Source organism: Metarhizium robertsii, assembly GCF_000187425.2.
Source record: "Metarhizium robertsii ARSEF 23 chromosome Unknown MAA_Scf_1, whole genome shotgun sequence".
Classification (NCBI taxonomy): domain Eukaryota; kingdom Fungi; phylum Ascomycota; class Sordariomycetes; order Hypocreales; family Clavicipitaceae; genus Metarhizium; species Metarhizium robertsii.
In genome coordinates this window covers 2,858,217-2,873,455 of record NW_011942149.1, presented here as the reverse complement: position 1 = coordinate 2,873,455, position 15,239 = coordinate 2,858,217, and the positions used below count along the sequence as shown (strand labels likewise).

Below are 15,239 nucleotides of genomic sequence, written 5' to 3'. Positions count from 1 at the left end.
GGTTCGGCAGGCGTTTTGTTTTGTCAGCCGTAAATTAATTAATTAACAAAAAACCCCGCCTGCACTCTAGATATTAATGCATTATTCATAGCAACTGGCACTCCATACGGTATTCGTGCTCTTTCTGCATACCGTTGACACAAAGACCTGACCTGACTTCCCCTGGCAGTCCTGGCTCCTCAAAGTGCCCTCGTCTCTCAGTGGCCTACACACTGTACCCCGGCCCACCTCTTGTACTTACCAGGCCCCCCAGTTGCCATCCATCCGTCTGGTTAGTCGAGTGGTCCTTTTCCACAATCTAGGCGACTCGTTCAAATCCACAATCTCACTTTGTTCATCTGTCGTCGACTCTCCCGTCTGTCCCTCAGTCCCTTCACCTCACCATCGCCAATTCCTCATTTTCGCGTCAAGCCACGACCCTATATACTGCCCAGGCCATTGGCGACCGACCTTGCGCCCCCCCCCAGCTGTTGACGCCGACGACTTCTCACTGTGGAGCTTGTACCGGAGACCCTCCCCCCGGTAACGACCACCAGGTGCAGACATCATCGCCGACCGAAGCCGAGTATACCTCGCCTCTCCTCTGCCATTCCCTCCCGCGGATTGCCTTTGCTAGGCAAGACGAGACAGACATAGCAAGTCTTTCCGTCCGGCCTCCGGGCGCATACAGAAACACTCGCCACCGGGGACGAACCTTTGGGCTTCGGTCCGGCGCAATCATCTTCTCCCAACCCAACAATGTCGGGAAGCGAGGTACCCGCTGCCACTGGCGGTAGCAACAATGCTAGCGAATTCGTACGTCTCTTCTGTTCCCCAATGTCTGTGTCCAATATTCGAATTTCTTCACTGGTTAACTCACTGTTCCCGCAACAGGTTCGCAAACTCTTCCGGTATTATCCATCCATGACCTTGCTCCTTCTCCTCTCAAGCTAAATGACCGATGGTGCTGATCGCAACTCTCACAGCATGTTGGAGGACCCGTCACATCAAGATGTAGCCCGATGGGGGAAAGACGGCGATTCATTCGTCGTGGTAGAGGTGCGACACACATGTCTCGTCAATCGTCCTCCAACACCAAGTGGCCCAAGTGGCGTTTCAAGACTGACAGTATTTCTACTCCGGCATAGGGCGAGAAATTCACCCGATCTATTCTTCCTAAACACTTCAAACACAGCAACATGTCCAGTTTTATTCGGCAACTGAATAAATACGATTTTCACAAAGTAAAACCGTCAAGCGACAGCGAATCGTCCAACCCGGGCGGAAATGTATGAAGGCGCATTGGACTGTACATCGAGAATGGGATACTCAAGACTAACCTCGTCTGCCCTTATAGGTATTGGAGTTTAAGCACCCCTACTTTCGTGCCGACAGCAAGGATGGCCTTGACAACATTCGGCGGAAGGCCCCCGCCCCCAGGAAGCCCCAAGTCACCGAGGACTTTACCACGAGCCAGCATGTCAGTGTCGTAACAGAGCAGTTAACCGCGACGCAGCAGCAGGTTCAGCAACTGCAAGAGTTGTATGCCGAGGTATCCCAGGCCAACCGACTGCTGGTGAGTGAGGTCATGACTTTACAAAAGATGGTCAATGCCCAGAAACAGGCACAGTACGAGATGCTCAACTATCTTTCTCCCTACGATGAGAGAAGTCGAGGCATCATGGGACAGTCGATGAATTCAAACGGCTCCAACGATGTCGAAGATGGCGTGCCGGAACTGCGCAGAGCGCGAGAACTTCTCTCTAGTGTGGCTCCAGACACCGTATCTGACCGAGAACTCGAGCGTCTTCATGACATCTACGCCGCTCCAACTGAATCCGCGACTCTGATCACGCCCGTCACCATGCCCCTCATGCACGACCCCATGACGGACCTTAGTCGGTATCCCGTCTACCCGGTGGGGCAGACGGTCGGTATTGATCCATTTCAACCTGACCACATTCACAAAATTCCATTCGCGATTCCCAATGAAGGCACCCCGAGCACCACTTTGTCAAGTGAGACAGCCATCTCAGCACCTGCGCCCATCTCTAGTGTGCCGGCAACAACTGGGCTGGGCACGGATCGAGCTACACCCATGTGGGGTCCGAAAAAGCCGCAGGTTCTTCTGGTCGAAGATGATCAGACTTGCGCCAAGATTGGCATCAAGTTTTTGAATTCGATGGGTTGCGAGGTCGAGCATGCTGTAAGTTTTGTAAACCAAAGAGCTCCCTAGTGACGTTGGGACGGTTTCGAGTATCGCGTCTTTAGAACTGCTGATGCTGATTTGTCGCAGCTGAATGGCGCTGATGCCTACACCCGCGTCAGCGATGTAGGCCGGGATCATTTCGACCTGATGTTCATGGACATTATTATGCCGAGGCTCGATGGTGTTTCGGCAACCGCGTACATTCGCCAACATTGTCCCACGACTCCCATTATTGCGATGACTTCGAATATCAGGCCTGATGAGGTTATCAGATACTTTGAGCATGGTAAGGACCCTCCGCAAATATACGAGACCCCATTAAAACCCTATATCTTGGGCACGTAGACTAACGACGCCACGTGAAGGCATGAACGGAGTGTTGGCAAAGCCTTTCACTAAAGAAGGAATGCTCAAATCAGTCCGGACGCATTTGGCTCATCTCCTCAAGGACCCTCCCGAGCAGTCGGAAGCTGGGTTTATGATGAGCAACGTTTCTTATGTGGGTGCCGCCCCCCCATCACTCAAGTTTGAGTCGAGCACGCCGCCTGGAGGTAATAGCTCTGGATGGTCCCCGAGTCACATAGGTCCAAGCAACGCCGACCAGTGGAATGGTATGATGAATGGGGGGAACCAATACAGTATAGGCCGTTCCAGCTTCGCAACCTCGGATCACGACAGCCCACCTGAGAAGCGCCAAAGACTCAACGTGTCCCAAGCCAACTATGGTTGAGGGCAAGACCAAGATTTTTTTTTTTTTGAAAAAATTACTTTTGGCGAAATGGAGAGTCGAATTCCTATCTCCTTTGATGACGAGATTCATTCGGTTCGATTGCCGTATACCGGAGCCTAATTTTAAAAAGCACAAAAAGCACCTTTTCTCGTTGATGTAGCAACGAATAATCTGCTCTTCCGGATGGTCCAATTCGATTGGTCGCATGTGGCGTCCAAGTGTTGGTCTCGAATGGGGGTGCTCTTCGCAGAGGAGACGTGATGCGACACGACGAAATTTGCATATCGTTTTCAAAACCAAAAGCTTCGAGGTGGTTGCGGCGGGAAGGCGTTTGGATACCGGGACTATTTTTTATTAATGATATCCTCGAGATCTCTTGATAATGAAGGCCATTTTTAGATGACGCCGCGTAAGGGAACGAGGGGGGCATTCACATAGGAAGCGACTTGTATACAGAACCTGTGGAATATGTCAACTTAATTCAAAAAAAAAAAAAAAAAAAAAAAGAAAAGAAAAGGAAGCGCGGTATATAGGCGCTGCTAACGTCAACGCACCATTTTTCTTCTTCAAAGCATACCGAGAGTGCTGGAAGTTGCACACATTGACCCAACTGCCTTCCATGATGCCTGACGACGAGCACATGTCTTGTAACAAGTGCTAAATGAAAAAAAGGTTGGGCCACGGTTTATAAATTGGAAGAAGAAGCACCACGAGGCAGCGCCATGGACTGCACCTTTTCCCCCCTTCGGATCACAAGCTATAGCAGAGGCTGGAGTATCGAGGATCTTGAAAGTGAGGGGGTGCAAGGGAGAGAGGGCAGCAGGCAGGCTGATATAATAATAGCGACCAGCTCCAGAGTGTGGCGCCAATCTCCTGGTCCGGGATCCCGGCTCCGGGCTGATGGTCCATCACGGTCTGGACCGGCGCGTAGGCGGGGTCTCGTCGGAGCCTCGGAGCCACGGCGAAGCGGGTTGGGCGACCAGACTCATGACAGCAAACACGATGGGGGTTGTTTGCTTTGCAAAGGGAGGGTGGGCACAGACCTTTTTTTTTTTTTGCCGGCCGAGAAGAAGGGGTGGTTCGGGCCGCTGGGGGGTTCTGGAATTTTTGAGGAGGGCAGCCTTGTTGACGATGCAGTACGGAGTAGTATGACGCCGATCCCCTTTTTTTCTTCGCCCACCAGGCAGATTGACCCCTTTGGGAAAACCAGGCACGGGGTACCGCGTACCTGGGTCGTCGGGCAGCGGCGCAACGGGGGCCGAGTACCGAGTACCGAGTGCCCGAGTGCGGCGTGGCAGGGGCAAGAATGGTTGGGATGGGATTGATGGCACTCGAGGTGAAACGGACAGGAACGGGCTGGCCACATATTCGTGTCGAGTAGCCAAGGAAACCGGCTGCTTGCTCGACGCCTCGGAGTTGCTGGGGGTCCAAGGGGAGATTCTAGGCCCCAATACTCTGTTGTGCTCGACAAGCCAGGGACGCAAGCCGTGCAGGAAAAATCGATGCAGTCTCGCCATGGCCTGGCCGTCCCCGTCCACGGACAGCTCCGCGGGGATGCCCGCTGCCAATTGACGTGTTTATCAGATGGCACGGATGCTACATGTACGAACGGTGACGACTGCGGCTGGAGAGGGCGACGAGGGATCCGTCCAGATGCGTTTTGACGGCAACGAGAAGCGGGCCTTTACAGGAAGAATTGGTTCCATGGTCGTGCAGGGTCTCATTTTCTGGAAATTTTGGAGGGGGCACACGGACAAGTCCCGGACACTCGACGTCCCATCTTGTCTGGCCCCCCGCTGGTGGTGAAGTTTGCCTCTTTGGCAAAACAAGTCCATTTTCCAAATTTCTGAAGAAAAAAAAAAGAAGAAAAAAGAAAAAAAAAAAGATGAGACGGGCCGCGTCCCAGCCTGTCAGGCGCGCGACTGGTCTCACCCAGCATCTTGATGGCCGTGTCAAAAGGCGAGCTGTTGTGATGGTATTACGAACCAGACGGTATTCTAGACCGTGTGATGACGTGCATCTTCTCCAGCTTTGACAGGTCTCGAATTCGCCAAGAGGCCGCCCTTGAGCGTTGAACTAGGAGATGCGACCCCGAAATACGACCGGGGCTGTTTGTGGGACCGTGGGACCGTGGCAACATATTGAACGTGCACGTCACACTTGTGCGCTCTGTGCAACGCGCGAAAGCGCAGAGTGCCTAATTTGACAGAATCACAGAGTTCAAAGGCAAACTGGCTGTGTCGGCCAGTGCGACCAGGTGCTTGCGGCGAGGAGCAGACTTGTGCTCGAGGACGGCGTATTTTGAGAGATTCAATGTTTGCACATTGGCAGCTACTCGACAGCGCTGGCAGTGGCTATTATGTCCATGTCTGTGGCTGATACTCGTGGCGAGTGGTTGTGGTTGTGGCTGTGGCTGGTACGTACTACATACTAGTGAAGCCATGACGGCCTACATCCATTTACGCGCCCATTTACGCGTCTGACGCGCTTTCTGCTAAACCTCACAACCGATACCGAGTACCCTCCAGTGTCTTGCGCTTCACCGAACCAACATTCGATCGACTTTGCCATCCGCAGACCATCCCGGCACTCAGTTTGAACCTGGAATGCCACATTCAATCACGGGCGCAAAGTCGTCTCCAGGTGCCGTCAAGGACGAACCCATGGACGACTCTGGCGTTGCTAGCCGCATGGGCCCGGCCGCCAGTGACGGCGACGACGTTGACATGGACCATGATGCAGATGATGTCGCTCTTGTCAAGAACGACATCAAGCTTACCGATATGGTTGATACCGACGAATCGGACGACGAAGAGTTTCCTAGTTCTGCGCCAGTTAAGCAACCGCCCTCCAGCCCACCAGCAAGGATACCATCGCCAACGTAAGTTGCGAGGCTCTTTTTCGATGTGTTACCCCTGAGTCATTGAATTGAGACCTCGCTGGGTGATGACTGGCGAGCACAAAAAGTATTGACCAGCCCTATACAGTGACATTGGTGCGTTAAAAGCATCCGATCCCGAGGTTATGAGGAGTTTCTACCAACGTCTGTTTCCGTGGCGCCAGCTCTTCCAGTGGCTGAATCATAGCCCAACTCCCACCAACGACTTTGGAAATCGAGAGTTCGCCTTCACTCTCCAAAATGATGCGTACCTGCGATATCAGTCGTTTGCAACAGCTGACCTGTGCGTACAGCACCGCTCTTTGGCATCAACACCCCGCCCTTCCCTGCTTGCCTGTTGCGGTACTAACATGATTCTTCTTGAAGCCTCCGCAAAGACGTCCTCCGTCTCATGCCCTCACGTTTCGAAATCGGCCCCGTGTACTCTACAAATCCGCGAGACCGCAAGATGCTCCGCAACTCATCTGCTTTCAAACCACTCGCCAAGGAACTCTGCTTCGATATCGATTTGACGGACTATGACGATATCCGAACCTGCTGCGACAAGGCCAACATTTGTAACAAGTGCTGGAAGTTCATGACCATGGCTATCAAGGTTGTCGATGTTGCGCTGCGTGAAGACTTTGGCTTCAAGCACATCATGTGGGTGTACTCAGGTCGACGTGGTGCCCACGCTTGGGTATGCGATAAGAAAGTTCGCAGTCTAGACGATCAGAAGAGGAAGGCCATTGCCGGCTATCTTGAGGTTGTCAAGGGAGGAGCGCAAAGTGGCAAGAAGGTCAACGTCCGGAGGCCATTGCACCCTCACTTGGCGTAAGTTTGCACTTTGAAACGGGGTTGTTGTTGTTGTTGTTGTTGTTGGACGAATACTAACAAAGGCCGCAGTCGAAGTCTTGAGATTCTCAAGACCCACTTCCAGGAAGACGTTCTGGAAGTACAAGACCCCTGGGGCACGGAGGAACGATATGAGAAACTCTTGCAGTTACTTCCCGATCGCAACCTGAACGAATCCCTACGTCGTAAATGGGATGCCGCACCTGGAAGAGCTTCAGTATCCAAATGGGCTGACATTGACGCTCTGGCCAAGACTGGCGCCAGCAAGAACCTGGATGCACGGGCGCTCCTTGAAGCCAAGCAAGATATTGTCCTTGAATATACCTACCCACGACTCGATATCGAAGTTAGCAAGAAACTCAACCATTTGCTCAAGAGTCCCTTCGTAGTGCATCCCGGCACCGGCCGTGTCTGTGTGCCAATTGACACGAGAGAACTCGAGGATTTCGACCCCTTGGCAGTTCCTACCGTCCAGGAACTTCTAGGGGAGATTGATTCTTGGAAAGGAGACGACGGCGCCGCGAGCCAGGACGACAATGGCAAAGGTATCTCGGATTGGGAAAAGACGAGCCTCAAACCATATGTCGAATATTTCCGGACATTTGTCAACGGAATCATGAAGGACGAAAGAGATGTGCGGACAAAGAGGGAGCGGGAGGACGTGATGGATTTCTAACGTTGAACAAATAGATGAAGCATGCGTTGTCGGACATGAAATGAAGCCTTCCACGAGGGTCATGCATGATGCATTTCAGTAAAGGTATTTATCCATTGGCCTTTTGTTTTGGGATATAACTATAATGAACATGTCTGAAAATTGGCTGGCGTAACCACGAGTCCAATAAATAACACGTATATACCTGGACCTTTTTGTGTCGTTCCCAGCTCTACTTTGGGTCTTGACTATTGCTGCCCTCGGTCTCGTCCTCTCCGTTCTTGTCTTTATCCTCTCCGCTCTTTTTTCCGTCCTCTTTGTCCTCCTCTCCGTTCTTCTCTCCACCCTCTTTGTTCTCCTCTCCGTCCTCCCCCTGATCTCCTTGATCCCCGTCTTCACCGCCATTGCCCGTCTTATCCTCATCCCCGTCTGCAATCATCTCAAAACCTTTTCTTTTCGGAATGACACGCATAAACGCCTCGGCCCAGTCCTCGCACTCGAGCCACCGCAACATAATCTCCACGACGTGGTTCGTGGCGAGAATCTGCCGCGTCCGCAGCTTCATGTACTGCCCTATCGGCAGCCTCGCCGTGCGAATGCCCCTTTCCACGGCTCGTCTGTAACACAGCCCCTTTTCGCGGTTCTTGTCCACCAGCCCGCCGATGACATAGCTCGTGTTTGGCTCCAGCCTCTCCAGCGTGTAGGGCGACTCGGACGTCAGATAGACCACGTCGGCGTGCTCGGCGTCGAGCTCGGGCACCGGCCCGGGCAGGGGGAACGGCTCCCTCTCGTCCTTTTCCCACCTGTTGGCCGCCGCCGCGTCGGCACTCCTCTGCAGAGAGTCTGCCATCTCGCCGCCCTCGGCGGACCTCATGCCCTCCCGCGCCCGCGCCGCCGCGGCCAAGAAGTCGCCCTCCTCCAGGCTGACGCCCTTCCAGTGGGCGTGCTGGTTCTCCATGGCCGTCTCGAAGCGCTCCCTCAGCTTGCCCCGCCACCCGCTGATCCAGAGGTGCGCCTTGTACTTGAAGTTGCGGTTCTCCGAGTAGCACCGCGTCACCTGGCTCGACAGCGAGACGCGCTCCTTGTCCGTCATGTAGGCCTCGAAGTCGCAGTCCAGGATGAGCGAGACGGGGACGAGCCGCGCCGGCGCGCGCTTGGCAAACAGCACGGCAGGGTCGGCTCCCTGGGCCAGCAGCTCTGCTCGCTCCTCGCGGCGCCGGGCCTTGCTGGCCACGCGCTTCTCTCGCCGGCGTCGCTTGCGGTCCTCCCGCCCGTCCTCCCACTCTTGCGCGCGGCGGAGGCGCTTGAGCGCGTTTTTGGACATGGGCGCCGCTGGCTCTGCATTTTCTGCTCCGGCTGTGCTTGTTTGGGCTGCTGCTGGTGTCGCGGTGGTGGTTTCTTGGGGTTGTTGCTGGTCGGCTTGCGCCGTCTGGCCGCTGGTAGTACTGGCTTCGGCAATCTCCATTTGATGTCTTTTTTTTTCTTCTTCTTTTGATAGAATGCCTCTGTTAATATCTGGTGAACTTACGGGTTTCTGCTGGATGTAGTTTCTGGGCTATGCGAATGTTTAATAGTGGACTCTTAAGGTATGTTCACTCGTCGATGAGTTGTGACTTATATGGAATGGCCCAAAAGAAAAATTTTGCTGCTTCACGCAGAAGCTTGCTCCGGGATTGATCAACAGGATCGACATGAATGACGGGCCTGTAACAAGAAATTCATATGGCAACTTACAAGAAAAGCCTGCCTCAAAATATGAATTTTGCCTGTGTTGAGCCCAATCGCGTGCTGAGCTCACTCACTCACTCACTCACTCACTTGTCGTGTGAGCACAGGAAGAGTAAATTGTTAGTGAGCCTCAGCTTGACCAGTCCTAACCATCCCAGCTAAAAGCGGGGACTCTGGCACCCAAGCTCCGACCCAGCCAATCTGCATCGTTCAATTGCTCACAAATCACGTGAAGCCATCGCCTTCACCCCAGATCCCGTCTTGACCAGCCTGCGTACAACCAGCTTTCAAACAGCTCCTCATCAAACCATCGCAGCCCGGCGCCATGGATCACCACTCGAGCCCGAGCCACCAGGCTCCGCTGGAGTCTGACAAGCCCTACGCTCCTCACGATGTCCTCGACGAGACGGCCAAGACCGCCGTGGTCGGTCTGGGAGGCGGCTTCTTCCTCGCGGCCATTCGCAACGCCATGTCGAAGCGCAACGTCGGCGCCCTGGGAGTATTTACCCGCGGCGCCCCCATTATCGGAATCTGCGGTATGAATTGCCCCCGCTGACCGGCCAGCCTGTCACTGCAATTGGCAACTGGCAATGCGGCGAGCTCTCAAAATTCGCGAGACTAACGGGTTGGTTGTTTGTGTGTTGCAGCTGCCGGCCCCGCCGCATACGCTTTCTTCTCCAGAACCATGATGAACCTGCGCGAAAAGGAGGACGCATGGTCCGCCGCCTTTGGCGGTTTCATGTGTGGTGGTGTCTTGGGCCTTCCCTGTACGTCGAAACATCTACAATAGACACGCACACCGCGAATGACAAGTCATCTAACCAAGCCGTGGGTTGAAAACAATACAGCTCGGCGAATGCCCGTCGTCGTGGGTCTAGGCAGTGCCGTGGGCGCCATCCAAGGCGCACTGTACTTCCTCGGTGGCCGCATTGACTCTTTCAAAAAGGAGTCTGACGAGTTCGAGCGCAAGGAGAGGATCAGAAGGACGACCAGGCTACCCGTGGAGCAGACTGTTGCCGAGATTGGCGAGGGACGAGGTACGCGCCGACTTGGGTAGCCCTTTCAAGTTTTTTTTTTGTTCTATGGCCTGCTAATCATGACCGCAATAGGCATTCAGCCTCCTGGATATGAGGAGCGGAGACGCGAGCGCATCAAGGAGACGTACGGATTCGAGATCAACCCCGTCAAGGCTACCGTGGAGGGCAGCCAATAAAGAAGACATGTATAGCTGAGAAGGAAACACGCGCCCGTCAGAGAAAATGTATATACCTCTTCCGGGGGCGGGGGGAAGAGATGTCATTACTAGAGAAATGGAGTTTCTTTGTTTTGTGTCAAGCACGTCAAAATGAGCTTCCCTAATACGATGTGACTGTGGTGCTGTCGTTGGGTTTGAATTAAGATAACCTGTAGTAATGGTATTTATTGCGGAAGAAGACGACACGGCATTGGGGTGCGGTGCTTGCCTCTTCCAAAGATGACCATGGCTTAGTTTGCTGTTTATACTCCTCGGCATGGCAATACCCAGCCAGACGTGTTACCGTTTCTGATCCGTGCACACATGTCTAGAGAACCAGCATCCGGCTGAACACTAGAGCCGGGGGGCAGTTGACACAAGTCACAACACAGAAGCGTGCCCGTAATATATCAATTTATTTTGTTTACTGTGTACCCATCCTTCTACATGCCCAAATATAAACCCCCCAAACTACCAACGCCTCGACCAACGAAACCGAATATTGTACAAGCCCAAAACCTATCTCGCCTGGAGCATTACCCGTGCCACTCACACTCACACTCAGACCTTTGATTACAGAGCCTTAACGGATTGAAAGAACGGGTTCGCCAGTAGCTTCGAATCAGCAGCCACAAGCTCCTTCAGCTTGGAGACCTTCTCTTCCTGGCTCATCTCTCCCTTGCCGACCTGCTCCTTCCACTGTATCAATAGCTGCTTGAGCATTGCGCTGCCCTCTTCAACATCTTCCTTGCTGTAAGCCAGTGCATTGTCCTCATGCTTTGTTGTAAAGTCTTCCAGCTCATCGGCCTTACGCTTCGCCATGCGGACCACCTTGTCCGGAAAGCGAACCAACTCCGCGACGTGAATACCGAAACTCTGGTCGCAGATACCGGGCTCTACCTTGTACAACAGCGTGACTTCGCGCTTGCTATTGTCCTTGCCTGTGCCGCTGATGTGTGCTGTGACGTGGAGGTTGCGCACCTGGGGATATTGATCTGCCAGGGCCGTCAGTTCATGGAAGTGAGTTGCAAACATGGCAAAGCAGCCGATTTCCTTGACAATGTGTTCTGAAATGGCCCACGCCAGCCCAAAGCCGTCGTATGTCGATGTGCCTCGTCCAAGCTCATCAATAATGATCAAGGACTCCTTTGTGGCGGATTTTAGAATATTTGCCGTTTCTAGCATCTCGGCCATGAATGTAGAGACACCCTTTAGCTGTGAGTCACTGGCGCCAACGCGAGCAAGAATGGAATCAAAGATGGTGAGCTCTGCCTCGGCGCAAGGTACAAAGCAGCCAATCTGGGCCATGAGCGCAATGACACCAGCCTGGCGGATGTAGGTAGATTTGCCGCCCATGTTGGGGCCAGTGATGATCAAGAAGGACGACTTGTCTCTGGTAAACTCGAGGTCGTTGGTGATGAATTGTACATCATCCTGCAGCTCCATGCAGGGATGGCGGGCACCGATTAACCGGGTTTGGCCTTCACCTCGGGTGTGAATCTTGGGCCGGACATATGCCTCTGGGGCATGGACGGAGCAATGGGCGAGCGAAACAATCACATCAAGGTGAGCCAGGACTCCGGCAAGGCGCTCGAGAACGGGGCAGTATGACGATGCAACATTGACAACCTCGTTGACCAGACTGCTCTGGGTTCTGTTGTAATTCTGAGATAGCTGATCGTACTCCCGTCGGTAAGACTGCATCTTTTTTGTGGTGAAGTAGACGCCGTTCTTTTGTGTAGAGCATTCTTGATAACTTGACTTGTTTCGAATACAGCCGGCTTCTTGCCTGGTCAATCGCATGCAAACTCCATGTACCTTGTGGCTAGTCTCTAGGAATATCTTCTTGTCTGCTTCCTGACCTAGGTCCCGCGCAGCCTCATGAAATTCTGCTCGAATGTCACGGTCGAGCTGATCGAGCTTCTTGCGAATAGTTTGCAGGCCCTGATCGTACTCGGATTTGATAATGTATTCATGCCTGTCGAGGGCATCCAGATCAACTGTCTGTTCCACCATGTCTTGCAATTTGCCGAGATTATCAGAAAGCTCGCGCAACTTGGTCGTGTACGCTATATCAAGAGGATCTCGATAAGCCTCATCCATGACCCCTTCAAAAGTGCCAATGAATCCAGGAAGTCGAATCACAACCTGGTACGCACGAACGACATCTTCCAAGTTTGCCTTGCCTCGCTGAAACCTCTTTGATAGGCGATAGAGGTCCGGCACGGAGCGAAGATGTTCTTCCTGCATCGTTTGTCTCAGCTCAGTGTCATTGAAGAATGCCTCCACTAGCTGTTGGCGCTTCTCAATCTCGTCCTTGTCCATCAGGGGCTGCTTCAACCATTGAGCGAGCAAGCGGCTACCCACTGGCGTCTTGCAATGATTGAGGACGCCGTAAATGCTCATAGTCTTTGACCCGTCCCGTGGACCAGGCATCAAATTAAGGGCTTTCAAAGCCGCTGCATCCAGCTTCATGAACTGTGCGAGGTCGTGCTGATAGAGGTGATACTGCCCAAAGTTTGAAGGGTCTTGCAGAACTCCGAGATATTTTATTAATGAGGCAGCGGACCCCATTGCAAGCTTCAGATCAGTCTGGGGGAGGAGATTCACCGACTTATCGTCCTTCAGCAAACGAGCGAGGTCCTGCTCGATATCTCGTGTACCAAAATCCCCCGCAGGACGTTCTGCAATAGCGACTCCGCAGTTGTCAATGATTTGTTTGAGTTTAGCTAATTCGGGGTCCTTATCCTTGTCGCCTTTATCGAGCTGGATGACACATTCCCGAACGCCCAGTTGGATGAGTAAGGACTCAAAGTTGGAGTAGAGATCGTTGTCTAGGAACTCGCTGACGCCAAGTTCTCTCACACTGGCATCTGCAAAACACACGCCGACATTCCTTGCCTCGGAAGCTTTCGCTGAAATCTTGACTGCTATGATCATGGGCGCCGATTCGATTTGACCGCCAAGGTCATCCTCGATGTCTTGCAGATTGCCGGGGGAAGCCTGTTTGACGCATTTCCAGTTCATCCGGCCACTCGGGCTCTCCCAGATTTCAATGCGCTTGCCCAGCTTGAACAAAGCTTCTCTGAGAAACTGACGAAACACGGTAACGGTCATTGTTACGGATGGGAGCCCGGTGTGGTCGTTTCGGCCGAGTTGGCGGAGAACGGATGTCGTTTTGTAAACCTGGCTGACATTAGCACACCAGTGGCTGAGGAGAGTCGAACGCAGAGAATTACCGTCTTCGCGATGAACGAGGCATTGTCACCATGCGCAGTATACCAGTCGCCCCGGTCAAATATTCTGATAGTGTCCTCCCCTACATCGGGAAGTGACTTGTAGAAACGAATGAAGCCGCCCTCGTCGTCGAGCTAAGTCGAGTCGAGTCGAGTCGCGAGTCAGCGAATAAATACAAAGAAAGTCAACACAGAAGTCGTCGTTTTTTTGCAGGTGCTCACCTTTAATTCGGGTCTTGAAGCCATAGTGCAGAATTCTTCCTCGTTGGACCTCACACACCTTGAACCAAAGGACGGGCAATGACGGAGTTGTGAAAGTCAAGTCGCGTCGCCAATCCCACTGAGCTTGGGAGACGCGTTTTTGGGGGATTTCAATTAAAGTGTCTGTGCCAGCGCGACCCGCTAATTTCCCAACATTGAAGTTGCTGGTTGGGGTTGGGAGCTCTTGCAACCGGTGGCTAACCGTGGCTGACGGTGGCTGACCACCACCATGTCGTGTGGCCAGCAGGCCAACTCAGGGACGGAAAGCATCTACATGCACTCCTTAACTACCAGCACCAAGGACTCTCCGCAGAATTGCATTGTCTGCAAAAAACTTGTAAATACGGAGGCCTCGCGAACCCTATGCCTCCTCCAGCATATTGTACTCAGGATTGCACTTATCGATGTCTTTGATGCACACCGCACCCAAAACCGCCACTCCACACTCCACAGAAGAAGTCAACTGGTACTTTGGCCTCACGAGCGACGAACACCGATGCAGTATCAGCGAGAGAGCAGCAGGTGAAGGTCCAGAACTTTAAACGACACCTATACTGAATTTACGAGGAGGCTAACTAACCGATTCCAAGCGTAGTCATGGTCTGATAGACCGGCCGGACCATGGCCGTGGCTGATGACGGCCTGCCCTTGTCCATCCCGTCAATTCCTGCATGAGATGACACCCCATGCAATGTTTTACGCCTCGGGATGATGATGGGTAACCCTTGTGCACACAATGTCACGCTATGGAAAGCACTTTTGTTGCCAAATACCTGCAACCTGTGTGCTAGTGGACGGTTCATCTCAGCTCGGGTGCACAGCGGTGTGCTTACACACATGATGAACAAGGCTCCGTGACTATATTGCAGACTGCAAACGCGCCAAGGACTCTGGATGGCCGAATCGTCTATAGAATTGGCCACTATTCGGACAAATCCAGGCAGGCCACAACAAGGGGCTTATTCCCGTCAGTTGCCGCTCGGCTACGGAGTACTACCTATGTGCATACATGCGTACATACATACATACTACATACACTTCGCACCCAAGAGTCAAGACCCATCCTATCGCAAGGTCACGCTCCTGGCACGACACATGGGACACCTGGGCGGACAACTTTATGGTTAATATAGTCTTGGCAGATCGGCCTTCTGTCATAATGAAAATGGCGTTGCCCCTTCTGGACGCCTCCGCGCCGGCATCAAACCCGAGGGCTTTCATCACCAACGAACGTAAAGGCAACCTTGATTACTATGACCAATGTCGAGGTCAGAATGCAATAACAGCGCATGTAAACCGCGAGGTAGCTGGTCTTGGCAACAAGGATCGTCCATACCATCAAGGTGCTGCCGCCCCTCCGCCAACCATTGTATCCATCAAGGTTCACCATCGTCGTCAAGCTGATCCCAGCCGCCCAAAGCGTCAGAGCCAAGGCCGAATTTTTTTTCCCTAGTGCTGCTCGACAACATGGGCT

General features: G+C 53.1%; 5 protein-coding genes across 5 annotated transcripts; 3 read left to right on the top strand and 2 right to left on the bottom strand.

Moving 5' to 3' along the window:
- Positions 1-738: 738 nt before the first annotated feature.
- MAA_04551 (Signal transduction response regulator, receiver domain protein) lies at positions 739-2,918 on the top strand (the record flags this gene model as incomplete). The annotated part of the gene is made up of 4 exons (XM_007822647.1): positions 739-795; positions 1,337-2,185; positions 2,276-2,474; positions 2,554-2,918. The coding sequence occupies 4 exons, from the start codon at positions 739-741 to the stop codon at positions 2,916-2,918; spliced, it is 1,470 nt and encodes a 489-aa protein (XP_007820838.1).
- A 2,606-nt stretch (positions 2,919-5,524) lies between these two features.
- MAA_04552 (eukaryotic and archaeal DNA primase small subunit) lies at positions 5,525-7,327 on the top strand (the record flags this gene model as incomplete). Its single annotated transcript, XM_007822648.1, has 4 exons — positions 5,525-5,799; positions 5,906-6,100; positions 6,184-6,630; positions 6,703-7,327. The coding sequence occupies 4 exons, from the start codon at positions 5,525-5,527 to the stop codon at positions 7,325-7,327; spliced, it is 1,542 nt and encodes a 513-aa protein (XP_007820839.1).
- Positions 7,328-7,538: 211 nt separating this feature from the next.
- Positions 7,539-8,771, bottom strand: MAA_04553 (tRNA (guanine-N1-)-methyltransferase, eukaryotic; the record flags this gene model as incomplete). The annotated part of the gene is made up of 1 exon (XM_007822649.1): positions 7,539-8,771. One exon carries the CDS (start codon positions 8,769-8,771, stop codon positions 7,539-7,541), a length of 1,233 nt encoding a protein of 410 aa, XP_007820840.1.
- Positions 8,772-9,359: 588 nt separating this feature from the next.
- On the top strand, positions 9,360-10,247 carry MAA_04554 (NADH-ubiquinone oxidoreductase; the record flags this gene model as incomplete). Its single annotated transcript, XM_007822650.1, has 4 exons — positions 9,360-9,570; positions 9,682-9,801; positions 9,883-10,071; positions 10,144-10,247. 4 exons carry the CDS (start codon positions 9,360-9,362, stop codon positions 10,245-10,247), a joined length of 624 nt encoding a protein of 207 aa, XP_007820841.1.
- A 594-nt stretch (positions 10,248-10,841) lies between these two features.
- On the bottom strand, positions 10,842-13,750 carry MAA_04555 (DNA mismatch repair protein MSH2; the record flags this gene model as incomplete). The annotated part of the gene is made up of 3 exons (XM_007822651.2): positions 10,842-13,454; positions 13,508-13,639; positions 13,727-13,750. 3 exons carry the CDS (start codon positions 13,748-13,750, stop codon positions 10,842-10,844), a joined length of 2,769 nt encoding a protein of 922 aa, XP_007820842.2.
- Between the last annotated feature and the right edge of the window lie 1,489 nt (positions 13,751-15,239).